Source organism: Furipterus horrens, unplaced genomic scaffold (genome assembly GCF_987537825.1).
Source record: "Furipterus horrens unplaced genomic scaffold, mFurHor1.1.pri manual_scaffold_10, whole genome shotgun sequence".
NCBI classification, from domain to species: domain Eukaryota; kingdom Metazoa; phylum Chordata; class Mammalia; order Chiroptera; family Furipteridae; genus Furipterus; species Furipterus horrens.
In genome coordinates this window covers 2,513,463-2,526,593 of record NW_028327180.1, presented here as the reverse complement: position 1 = coordinate 2,526,593, position 13,131 = coordinate 2,513,463, and the positions used below count along the sequence as shown (strand labels likewise).

Here is a 13,131-nt window from a genome sequence, read left to right as displayed (position 1 = left end):
GTTCCTTGACAAACTAACTATGGAGTCTCCGACACTAGTCCCTCTTTCTCTTCTCTGTTTTACTCCTCCCACCGCCATCTTTTCACTCAGTCTCCAATTGGAATCAACAGCTTCTGTTCGATCTCACACATGCCAGCCCAGTGGGGAGACCAAAACCCAACTCGGCTGAGCTCAAAAAGCACAGACTTGTCACTGACTCCTATAGGCATCTGCATGTAATTCACTAGAAGGGATATTTGCTGCACTGTTCTTTCAACTTGTGCACACTGGCAATTTAACAAAGCAAATAATAAAATACAGCCTATTCCTCGTAACATGCATTTATTAAGTATAAGAAGTTTTTAAAAGCAAAAGAGCTACGTGAAGTAGTCTGTGTCAACACTCTAAGCTCTAGTGTTAAGACTGTCTTTTCCCAAGGTACTTTTAATACTTTTTCAAACTCAGAAGGTAAGTTGCAGTGGATAGTACATTTCGTGATAATAATAAGAACAAAACTTTGAAATGGCAAGGACGTATGTGCGTGGTGTGGCACAGCAGGGCTCGCAGCGGTTTGTGTGGAAGAAAACCACCATCAATGTAAACAACACAAGAGCAGGCCCTGTGCGGTGCACACCCGCGCCCGGGCCCCGCCGTAGACTTGTGCGACGCACAGGCTGTGCCTGCGCCCCCCGCCGTCACGCTGACAGCCCTGAGGCTGAGCCTAGGCCTCGGAGCGCGACAGGAACTCAGGCCCAGACAGGCACCGGGTAAAACCCGAAGGCCCCTTAGAAGAGTGTGGCGTGGGGCACGGTGATGAAGAGACAACTATGATGTTTAAGTGGAGGTTATGTGTTTCACTCAGAACAGCCCAGCACACAAAGACGTCTGTTGTCTGTCCCGGACAGGTTCGGGGCAGGAGTCCACTGCGCTCCACAGGATTAAACTTACGAAGCAAACCATTAGAAGAGTCCAACATTAGTACCACTTATTTGGACTAATACAAATCATATTTATATAATTAAGCTATGACAAATTCAAACTGCAAATATGGGACACAAATTATTAAAATTATTACATGTCCGAGGTGACCAAGTGCATAATAATTTGTTAAATGAGTCACAAAGTCACCTGCATCGAATTCAAACTCCGCGCCATCAGCACTGGTGTCACTTTGAAGGCCACCCCCATTGTCCAGCCCGAGGCCGTCCTCGTCCTCAGGGTCCGCAGCGGCCTGGGGCTTCGGGGGCTGAGCAGGCTGGTGCAGGCTGACTCCTTTGAAGGCCGGTGTCACCACAATGAACTTCATCCACTGCCTGGCCAGGGCAACCAAGCCCTTCTTCAGGGTCACAAGGGCGGGAAGTCCGTCACTCTGGAATAGCAAGGATGTGGTGAGAAGTCCCCTTCCTACGATAACAGCAGTTCCCACGGAAGCGTTGTGCATACAGTTAGTCATTTAAATCTCACAACTCCCATTCAGAAATGAGGAACCTAGAATTTGGGTGTTAGGTAGTTTTCCAAGGTTACAGAAGGGAGTCAAGTGTTTCAAGTGGACCACGGAACTCCACCTCTACGCACGAGGTCACGTCTTCGGTCCCACGCCACCCAGCACCTCCCAGTGAGGAGCTTGGCTGGCCATTAACAATACGGATACGCTGACCCCATCATCGCGCGAAAGATTCCTGCGTGTTCCCTACTGACAGACGCTGGGCGAGGAGGGAGAGCTCCCCAACCCTAAACCCCTGATCACGTGCTACCCTCTGAGTGCTTTTCAAGGGGCAGAGACACACAATTATTCTCTACAATGACACAACCTCCCCTCGGTCATTAAAGAGCCCCTATTTTAGTAGCGGGGCTGTGAGACTTGACTCCGGTGATTACTCCCCTGCTTGAAACTCACTGTACCTTCAGATCCCAACACATTCTTTCCGGCTCTCCTTTCCCCACTGGGCACTCTGTGCACCCCTACATGCCCCCTGCGCCCCCTTAGTGTTGGTCTTCTTCAGGGGTCCGTCCTGGGTCAGTTCCTTGGTCAACACGCCATCCCTGGAAGCCTCAGCCATGTCCACAGCTTCTAACACCTTCACGCTGCCCACTCCCAAGTGAGTCACCCGAGCCTGCTGTGGTCTGTGGGCTTGTGTGTCCACGGCGCTTCCCTACCTTCCCACATGTCGTCCGTGTGTCTACTGCACTTCCCTACCTTCCCACATGTCGTCCCATGTCTCCACGGCACTTCCCTACCTGCCCTCACCCAGCCCACCCCCGTGGGTCAGCAACTCCGCAACACAACAGAGGCTTCTTGGGAGTTAACACACGGTTTCGGTCACTGACCATGGTAGCATCATCGATGATGGAGTAATTGGCCTGGTGCAGGTAGTGGTGGAGTATATTGCAGAGTAAACAGGAAGGATTTTCTTGGAGGAAGCGGGCAATTTTCGTAAGTCTGTTATATTTACTTCTCAGGGGAAAATGCACGCTTTTATTCTGAAACAGAACAGAAAGGACGGGCTTAGAAGGCTGGGTTAAGGACAGCACAAACAGAAGACACCCGCGCCGCAGCCTGGAGCGTCCCCACAATGACGCGCAATCAGGACCGCTCTCAATACAAACCCCCACCTCCCGCTCAGCGCCGAAGACCCACCTCCAGCGCCTCGGTCATGATGCAGCCCAGCACCGCACAGACGCGCAGCGTTCCCTCCGTGTCCAGTTTGCTCAGGGACGACTTGAGCTGGTCGATGGGCACGAGCCATGCGCCAACGGCTGGGGTCGCAGTGCTTAGAAGGTTCAGCTGCCTTCAAGTTTATTTAAAAAAATTGTAAAAAGAAGTGTCAAGATTCATACTTCAAACAACCTTCCACATCTACTGTGCTTAGTGACTATGTTGTTTAGGCAAAATTACTTTTTGTTTCGACCAGCAGATAACAGAAAAGAAAAAATGTAAAGGAGCCCATTAGAGGGGAGAAAATCACAAGTCCACGGCAGGGTAACACGTAACAGGAACGCTACGCCCTAGATAAAGGGTCCAACAAGCTGAGACGAGCGTCGGCAGAGTCCGAGGTGGGAACGACGGGGGCAGGGGGGCAGCCCTCACACTGGACGCGTCTGAAAGGTCACTCAGAACACGTAGGAAACAGACCTGTGTGTCACTGAAGAGGAAAGAGTCGTCCCCGTTCCAGACCCTTTACCTAGAGAACGCGTGAGTCGGAGACCTCATGTTGGTGGGAGCCGCGAAGCTGAACCAGATCTCCTGGATGGTCAGCTTCATGCTGCAGGAGTCGGGGGGCGGCGGCAGGAGAGGCACGTCTTTCTTCAAGTCGTCAGACTCGACTCCTTCGTCCTACATAAACACAACACCCAACGCTTCCGTTTAGGAACACTACGTGTCATTTTTTCCGGAAGAAGAAACTGAGGGAAGGAGGTTGTGTAACCTGCCAGGAGTTACATAGCCGCAGAGCAGAATGAGTGACAGAACTGAGGTCTTCTGCTTCCTGCTACAATCTATTTTCTTTTCCATCTGACAGAATATTTCAAACTTCCAAATAAAGAGCCATAATCAGCATTACTGTAATCCATGTTCAAACAAAAAACATTCCACAAGACACTCTTAGTAATGCCGGTATCTAAAGCTGTACTAATAGGAATAATATTTTTTAACTGTGGAATCACTGCCCTTCAGAATGCAGGGAGTTAAGCGGCATAATATTAAAGGACAAACAGAAAAGTCATCTACTTAGGGTCTCTGATTCATCTTCAGATCTCAGTGGTCAAGATGAAGACTGGCATTTCCTTGGAGAGACTGAGGAATGAAGAACACCCACCAAACAGCTCTGAGTCCTAAGTGCTGTAAAACAATGTGACTCTGGCCCTAGTAACGTTCAAGTCAGTAGGTGCTACGTGGAAGTCCACACTCCCTTAGCTGCAATTCTAAAACCCACAACGTTCTGAAAATCTAAACCTTTTTCTGAACATGTGGCATCAACACCTGATCCGAACTGATGAGAAGCTATTTATCCCACCGGGTATTTTGGTTAAAACTGTGCTACAGAAATACTAAGTATTTCAAGATGAAGCTGTCTCAGATTCCACTGGGATTTATGTAACACACAGTACACACACCACATCACCTCTTTTTCCAAAAGAAAACCACCTGAATTCTCAAATGCACCTGGCCGTGGGTGTCAGACCAGCGCTGTGAGCCAGGAAACGGGCATACAAGGATGCAGAAGACACGAGGGATGTGAGATTTCAAAATGGGAGGGGCTAGCAGACAATAAGCAAACCGTTGTGATAGCACAGGAGGCAAAGGACAATGAGCTCAAATCGGACTGGATTTCGGAGCTCACGGCACAGGGAGAGGGGTTTCTGAGAGGCCCCTGGATCAACCCTGGAGCTCAGGAGAGGCTGGTGCTAAATGCAGAACGTTTGTGAAAGAGCAGTGTCACCCAAGGGGCTGGCCCAGGAAACAGGGACCGTAACACAGGAGAACAGCCCAGTTAAGGACAAAGAGCCACAAAAGGAAATGGACCAGGCAAAGAGAACGCAGACAGCAATGCGGAGAGCTGCCGGCACTTCCGCGGAAGAGCAGGATCAGAGGGGCAGTGGACACCCCAGTTTCCGCCTGAGTTCCCAGCAGGTGTTGCTGCAGGTGAGGTGAAGGAGGACATGAACAGTGAGGCTCCTCCCTGCTCCTCTGTCCAGGAAGCAGCCACTACCCTCATTCAAGTGCTACCCCACCTGCCCCCCAAAGACTTCCAAAGACCCCACGAGGAAACTGGGGTTAAACTCTTGAACTATACATCAAATCAAAATAAATGTTTCAGAAGAAATTCCTAGAAACCTGAGGTTCACGGGTGATGGCGCCAATGAACACTGGGCACCCATGACACGTTTCGTTAGAAGGTGGCTTCTTCCGTCGTCTCGGTCTGACTTGGAAATGATCAGTGTGTGTGTGCGCATGTGTTGAAGCACGGCATGTACCGGCTCTCACTAGGTGACGGACGCCGGGCGCAGCCTGTTCTGGGCATGGCCCCCTTCACCCTGACAACCCCAGAAGAGCGCTGTCCTCACAGTGGTCCTGCACAGAGGGAGGGGCTCGGGGGCCACTAAGGGGCTTGCCCCAGGCCACCCCTCAGCTATCGGTGCAACGCCTCTGTGATCTAGAAGTTTCAGTAGTTTTGTTATTGCTGTTCCTGTACTTATCACCATAAAACTCTACCATGAAAAAAATAATAAATGAGCAGCATCTGAGGTATTCTTTGGGACTCTGACTGAAACTGGCAGATATTGACAAAAATATTTAGAATTTACATAAAATACTAACAAAGCTAACTACTTAAAAAAATGAAATCCGCTAAAATCCTTCAAATGACAAAAACAAATCCTGCTTTTCTGAAATTCTATTAATTAATTCAGCCAATATTAAGCGCCTACTATGATGGATATAAATGCATCTATGATACGCTGCCTACAAAATTATCCTGTAGTAGAAATGTAATTATCAAAATGACTTTACTACCATTTAAGCACAACCCAAACTACAGAAAGACAAGCAAATATACTCCAGAAATAAATTTTGAGTTGCTACATTGTTTTCTATGTTATTTTTTCCAAGTATTATTATCAGAAATTCACCAACCTGCTCATCGGAAACAGAATTTCCATTTAAGTCTGAAGAAGGGCTCGCTCGGTCACAAGGAAGATTATCATCAGAGACGTCAGTGTTATAGCCACTGCCGGTCGGAGAGTCAGAAGAATTATTGGACGTCAGCACACCGCCCCCTTCGGTGACACTTGCTTTGCCCATCGTTCCAAAAGCATTATACAGAACAGCACCAGACTGCCTTCCTCCTGTCCCAATGCAAGAACGTGTTAGCCACGGCACTTGGTACTTCAATGACATACTCTTCCGTATGTATAAAAATAAAAATAAAAACCTCATAAAGAACTTCTATATTCTCACCAAACTTAACCTTATATGTAAAGGTGACATAAAATTAGATTATCGGGTAAGCAGCTGGAGGCATGTACAGCTACGATTACATACAACTAAACCTAAAAGTCTTCCATACAAGTCAGCCTTGCTATTTTAATATATTACTCAACGACGTAACAGAAGACAAACGTCACTGCTGGTCAGCCTCTGCCTCGCCAAATGAGAGGTCTGCAGTGTCTTTATTGTACGTGGCAAAACTGTGCTCACCAGAAATCCCAGTTCCAAAGCCGCAGGCCTGCAGAGGCTGGGTGGCTCTGAGCGGAGCGCTGGCCTGCTCTGCCCGGGCACTGAGACTTTACATGCCCTGCCAGTCCTGAACTGCACAAAGGCGGGAACTGGGACGGGGCACCGACCCCTGGTAAACAATCCCAGGCACCACACTTGCTGCTTGAATATGCTGACTCAGGTTTTTGAAAATCAAATGTGTTCAAAACATTTCAGCAGCGTGGGGCCCATTTGTCCCCGCCCAAGCAGACTGTCTGCCTTAAACCTACCTTTTATGGTTAAATTTTCGAGGCCACACTCAAACATTATCCAACCCCATTTTTCTTGGCTGGGACCTATGCGAGCGACGTCGGGAACGGCGTGCTGGTCAGTCTCGTCCACGAACGTGAACTCATCCAGCTCCTCGAGCGTGAACAGGACTTTGGACTTCTCAAAGGGAATGGCCGTGATGGCACAGGCGCCGGCGTCTGGTGGCACAGGGGAACAACACCGCCACTTAGAAAGCCGCGGGTTCACATGTCTTTTACGACAACAAGCAACGTAAGCGCTGGCATGGCGGCCGCGCTCAAAGGTATCGGCGTAGGCTGCCACAGAGCAAGACTCGACAAATGAACCCGCCGCCTTTGAAAACACTTCTGCCTAACGTCCTTCCTACAAACGCCAGAATTGAGGTGGCGTACGTTGGGGAAGAACATTGCATGATTAAGCCGGATCGATTCACTTCTGAACGGTTACTGGGTACTCAGGAGTCCATAGTTTAAAAGCTCCTGAATAATTCAGCTTCATACAAAACCATTTTTAAATACTTTCTCATCATTTTATATAAAAATTATTTCAATTACCCAGCCTTAGGAAAAACACTACTTGCTAAGAATATAACAGCTTTCACTAAGAAGCCGCTTGATGCCAACCTAGGTCTACAGACGGCAGGTTGTCACGGACGCTGCTGCAGGGCACCGCTTACAGCACGCGGTATGAAAATAGCCCCCGAGTTCCCGGCATTGTTTTCTTTTTATCTCACTTTCTAAAATCCCTCTGATTACAGTTAATGAATACAGAAAAGCAAACCATAAAAATAAAAAGATTAAGAAAACACATGCCAATGTATCGCCCAGAGAAAACTGGTGGACATCTGAAGTTCCCGTCTAGCTCTTCAGAGACTGTGTGCAAACCCAGCTTTGGCTCCCAGTTTTCCTGCAACAGTATCCACAGCCATTTCCTCAGCTTGTTAAAGTCTCCAAGACATTACTCTAACAGCTGGATAATGTCCCACCATGAAGAGAAAGTCTTCCCAGGCCACTTTTCTGTAGTTTTCTCCTCACTTAATTATTTCCTATTTGTCTAATGGCATGACCTTATTCCTAAAGGTGGTGTCAGGTGGGGATTTCCCTTGAACTTTATTTGAATCTGCGGCTGGGTGACGCAGCAGCACAAGGCTCCCAGGGCGTACAGGGCCGCAGGGAAAGGCCCGGACACGCGCGCCACGAGCAGAAGAGTCGCTAGGTCCGGCAGTGGCTCCCGCAGCACCTTATGCACACCTCACCTCTGCATTTTTCCTACATTGCCCACAATGGGCTCCTTCAAATTTCTGTGGGAGTCTCACCGTTGACAAGTTTTATCTGGATATGCGCCCTTCAAACTCCTATTGAGTTAGTGTTATCGTGTGTACAGCAGCCAGGTGGTCAGCGCAGTGCGGAACCCAGAGTGAGGGGAAGCCCTTCACCCCAAGGCTGCTGATCTCTGCACCTGTATGGGACTGACTGCAGGATCCAGGGGGCCGGGAACACCTCTCTGCCTGGAACCCTCAGGTCCTGTGCTTGGGCCTGAGGCACGACGGCAGAACAGAGCCTCGAGAGAGCGCAACAGCCACACAGACGCAGCAGCCATGACAGCACTCAGGAGCCTTCCAGGCCAGCGGGACACGTGAGCGACTTCAGGGCGGTGACCTGCCCCTCAGGACAGCAATCACCTCAAGTACGACTAACAAGCCCGTTTTCTTCTGGTCGGGCCTCTGACAATGCAGGGTGAGTGCAGGTCCAGAGCAGAGTGCAAAGGACTGAGGGGTATGTGAGGTGTTCATCTCTCTGTGTCCCTCACCAGGGACTTGAAGAGGCGTGGCCAGGGCTATCACTCTTGCTGCTGCCCTGATTTACAGACTTAGCGCCCACTTTTGATATTGTAATTCATGATGTCTAACAAGGTGGCGTGAACACAACGGTTATGAGGTGAGAAAGACTATCGAAACCGTGCCCTTCTGTTCCACAGTGAGCAGATGCCATGGAGACAACAGTTGGGTCCTAACTGGGATCACACCAAACTTTGCCTTCCGTTCTGCACGGGACGTAAGAAATAGCTAAATGTCACGTGTTCAGTCTGTGCACAGAGTACCTCTCTCTTTCCTACACAACACTAAAATTGTAGCAATATTCAAAGGGAAAAAAACGTTTCCTTTTGCAAAGTACCTGTTGTAGAGCCCTACCTGTTGTATCAAGACCCCTGAGCTGCCCGTGAACCCGATGGACATGCAACTTGGCGGCGATCTCTTTGCCCTTCTCGGCCCCAGCGTTCGATCGGAGAGACCCGGACGACTGCGGCTGCATCCTGGCGGCGTGGACGTACCTGTCGAACTGGGACGTCCTGCCGGGCTCGGTGCTGCTCGAAGTCTCCTCCACCACACCCCTTCAGGGGAAAAAAGAGTGCGTGGCTACCGTTCAAGGAGCACAGTCCAGGGAACACACTTAACTAGTAAGTGCTTTGAAAAAAAACATTCCACTGCTTTAATTAAACCAATATTAAAAACAAATTCTTCACTGTTTACTGAAAAACAGAATAAAAACAGTACAAACTTTCAAATACCTGCAAAGGGAGATTCAAAGTTCCAATAGCAGTTCTGAGTTTTATAGTTGGAATTTTCAGAAATGTATTACAAAGATGACCAAAGCTTCCTTTTTCACCCAGCAGGGTAAGATACTCAGGGCTCCAGTTAATGAGCTCTTTCTTACCTGTTCATGCGAACTTGTGTAGCAATTCTGTCGAAACACAATGCGACCAGGGACACGTGAGTCACGCTTCTACTGGGGGCTGTGCTGGGAGCTTCTTCCACAGAGGCTTGCAACAAACATAAGTTTATCTAACACAGAAAAGGGCGTAAATGTCAGAGCTGAAAAGTGAAAAATTATCAAACATAAGCTATACAGAAAAATGAAAAAAATACTGTTAGGAATAGCATGTCTGTGTCTGAGAGTTATGAAGACAAAGCTTATAAATACAGACTTGCATAAAATAATCGTAATTAAATTCTCACTGGATGGATGCGGAATATTTTAGTATATCTTACCCAATATTCTGCTTAAGTAAACTTATTTATATTACATTAATTTTTACATTAGCTCTTCAAGGGAATAAAATACATGTTTTTGGTATTCCACCCCCATTCAGTTTAGTAAGTACAAAGGATCAAACCACCGCGATGTTCTCCTCTTTCAGGGAGATCTCTAGAAATCGTTACTGGCTACCTTTGGTATGGTGACATTCGCCTGGAGACCTTTAATGGTCACGTTGTCTTGCTTCATCACAAGGTTTGTCTGTGTTTGTCCCTGGTTAGTTGTTCCTATGGCAAGGTGCTCAGTTTTTGTTCCTCTGACGTCCTGTTTGGAAGATAACTACAAAGAGAGAAAGCAGTTATTATTTCACGACCATTTCCTAACCGGCGCATCATCCATCACCGCGACCTGCTCATTCTCTCTGTTCCTTGATGCCCGTGGGTGTGCCCTCGGCCATCAGGTTAGCATCCCCTGGCATTCAAGTGCAAACCTCACAGGACAGACTGGCAGCTTCAGGGTTCAGAGAAGTAAGAAACAGTAAAGCGAGACAGGCCTACAGAGAAACAGAAAAATGGTGATAATAACAATAAGGGCAGACTTGGTTTCCCAAAACTGGCTCCTTGGTGTCTGAGAAAACGCCCCAACTGCCTTTGAGCCTCGCCCCTCCGCCCTAACTGCCCGCAGAGCGTGAGCAGCGGGACCAGCAGGGACGGTCAGCCTCACTCTCACTTCGCCTCTGGCGCCCAGTCCGAACAGGACCCAGGTCAGCGGGAGAGCCAAGGAGAGACTGGCCGGGAGAGGACCGGGACGCGGGTGCCTCGCAGCGGCCAGCGGCTCAGGCCACCGCAGCAGCTGGACGTCACACGCCAGCCGGCAGGGACTTGACTCACTGAGTCAAATCGACAACCTCAAAAATAGTAAGAGACCATTTTCTCACTGCAGAGAAAAGCCAAACCACTGTGCAGCTCTGCTTTCTCAGGAAGTGAAAACCAGCCCCAGAGAACGCGCGCTCACTTACAACCAAAGCTCCTTAGGAAAGAACCAGAATTAAGCTACTTCTGAGAGAAAAGCAAAACTAAAGCTACACTTTAATAAATAGCTGACTACTACTTAACCACAGTATTGCTCTCTACATGCCTTCTCTTGTGGATCCAAGGACATACAAAGGCTATTTAGAAACGTCCATGCGTTCCAATTTAAATGACTGATACATTTTTAATACATTTGATTTTTCCCAGTTTGAATATTAGGTACACATGAAGAACACTCAATTACCACACTGTACGGAAGAAAAAGTTCTTACGTTCTCTGAGAAGGTGGTCTTGCTGTTCTGGACAGCCTCCCGGAGGACCTTGGCGTGAAGATCGTCCACAATCGCGGCTGGATGGCGGGTGCCAGCATAATGAGCCATCGCTTCGAGGTATCTGTGGGAGGAGGAGCAGGAAACGAAACCCTTTAGTTTATCAGAACTGTCCTATTGTGCTCCATTCGGGATTTTAATTCATGTTAGTTTTCCCTTTCAGGATAAACCATAGGTGTCTTGCAAGACAGAGAACCTATTATTTTCCCTTTATCCCTCCATGAACTAGATAGTAGTAAGAATATCAAACATAATAATTAGTTACTGGGTATTTGATCATTTTATGCTCACTGGCCCAAAAGCAAAAAAATAAAAAGTATAATGCAAAATAATTCGTATTACTATTGCAATATCATTATTTGGGCTGAAAAAGTAACAAATGATAACTAAGTGAAACACAGACCTTTTAAAACATATCTTCATTTTTGTTCAATCAAATAGCCATCATTGAACCCTGGCTGGTGTGGCTCAGGGGACTGATCACCGGCCTGTGAACCAAAGGGTCGCTGGTTCAATTCCCAGTCAGGGCACAGGCCTGGGTTGGGAGCCAGGTTCCCAGTTGGGGGGCATGCGCGAGAGGTAACCACATGTGGATGTTTCTCTCCCTCTCTTTCTCCCTCCCTTCCCCTCTTCCTAAAAATAAATAAAATCTTAAAAAAAAAAATAGCCGTCACCAACAGTCTTCTCTTTGAACATATATCACATACTAATCATCACATAACATACATTTATCATTTTGTAAAATAATACAGTAGGTCCCTCGCTATATCGCGGTTCACTTATCGCGGCCTCACTGTATCGCGGGATGTTGCAGTACTGTATACGTATGTTGTTAAAGTTAAGCAGGTTTAAGAGTGTAGAATACATGTAAGGTTCCTACTTCGTGGGTGGGTCTGGAACGTAATACCCGCGATAAGTGAGGGAATACTGTAGTTACAGTTTTAGACAAAATCCATACCTGTCTAAGGCCTCAGCCACCAGGGGTGTCAGAACAACATCAACAGCGCCCTTGACCTCCACAATGGCCGTTGTCCTGGTCTGCGAGACGGGCTGCCCCAGGGCCCACTCCTCCGTGACTGTGTCGTCATCTGCGCTCTCCGCGGCTCTCCTTTCCAGCGGGGTGTACGGCGCTCTGGACGGGCCACAGGCAAAGTGCGTGTTACCGAGACCACTAAGAGGGAGTGGCCGCTGCCCGAGGATGAGCGGCCCTTCAACCCACATTGGTTTCAACTGGAAGGTCCCTGGAACTGGGCTCGGCACAGCACGTTCCAAATGCTTTTCAAAGACAGGACACACGAGATACTCGAGTACAAACTGATCAGAGGAGGTTAATACATCAAGTGAGAAAAAACACTGTGGCATATTCACTGGATACAGTTTTCCCAAAATATGAAAACCGCACATGTGAATTCTTGCCGTCCCGGCTGGCGGCCCCGTCACGGCTCGCAGAAGGAGCGGCAGGAAACGCCCCCATGGCCTGCAAACGCAGGCAGAGCCGTGACAGCCGGAGCTGAAGTCCTTGGAGTAATTTATTCATAAAGTGAAGTCTATAGTCAAATAAAGGATGGTTACTCTTCAGAATGAATTCTGCATATCTCATAATCAAGACGGACTTGAAACTTTAAAAAGTATATATTTTTACTCACTTTGAAGTTGATCCTGAAAGCTGCATTCCTCTGTCTAGTAAAGAATTAGCTGTGAGCCCCTGTTTGATAACCTAGAATAATATAAAATATTACTTAGTCTAGAATTTTAATGTTAATTATTCTCTAATTTTACGCTATAGAATGATTATTTGTGAATTTCCAGACGACCTCGTTGAGATGATTTGAACATACATGATACAAACATCTGACAGACAAACTGAGTGCCTACCTGGCAACCCCATTTTCAGTTACTCAGACAAACGCCAGGGCCGGGCTCCGCGGCTCCGGCGCTGAGAGGAGACCGCGCACCGAGGCTCGGAGACCAGCGCCCGAGCCTTCCTCCCAGTGGCCCTCTGAAACGGGGCTCCTACACTAATTTTAGTCTTTCCCGAGCACAATCAACGTCCGAGTGGGGAATCCCACACAGACATTACATTATAGGAAAAGCTAGATTGTATTCTATATCCGTGAAAGGTAAGTAAGAAAAATAATGCACCTGAACAACCAAACTGTACCCTTTTAACTCTTAGGCTGTTACTTAGATTTAAAGGAGAAAAATAACTTTCTTACTTCCTATGTTCCACTTTTACAGTGATCTAAAGATATGAA

At 47.8% G+C, this 13,131-nt stretch overlaps 1 protein-coding gene across 2 annotated transcripts in view; it reads right to left on the bottom strand.

Annotated features, from left to right (window-relative positions):
• The window catches only part of BLTP1 (bridge-like lipid transfer protein family member 1), a 118,787-nt gene that overhangs the window by 66,033 nt on the left and 39,623 nt on the right, over positions 1–13,131 (bottom strand). For both annotated transcript variants that reach the window (XM_090288921.1, XM_090288922.1), the window contains exons 28-39: positions 12,523–12,593; positions 11,835–12,008; positions 10,820–10,940; positions 9,709–9,855; positions 9,196–9,323; positions 8,673–8,872; positions 6,463–6,660; positions 5,612–5,823; positions 3,162–3,313; positions 2,618–2,768; positions 2,308–2,460; positions 1,108–1,348 (exon numbers count right to left, since the gene is read on the bottom strand). In XM_090288921.1, the coding sequence (XP_090145047.1) occupies positions 1,108–1,348; positions 2,308–2,460; positions 2,618–2,768; positions 3,162–3,313; positions 5,612–5,823; positions 6,463–6,660; positions 8,673–8,872; positions 9,196–9,323; positions 9,709–9,855; positions 10,820–10,940; positions 11,835–12,008; positions 12,523–12,593 (1,948 nt within the window). The remainder of the gene's footprint in view (positions 1–1,107; positions 1,349–2,307; positions 2,461–2,617; positions 2,769–3,161; positions 3,314–5,611; positions 5,824–6,462; positions 6,661–8,672; positions 8,873–9,195; positions 9,324–9,708; positions 9,856–10,819; positions 10,941–11,834; positions 12,009–12,522; positions 12,594–13,131) is intronic.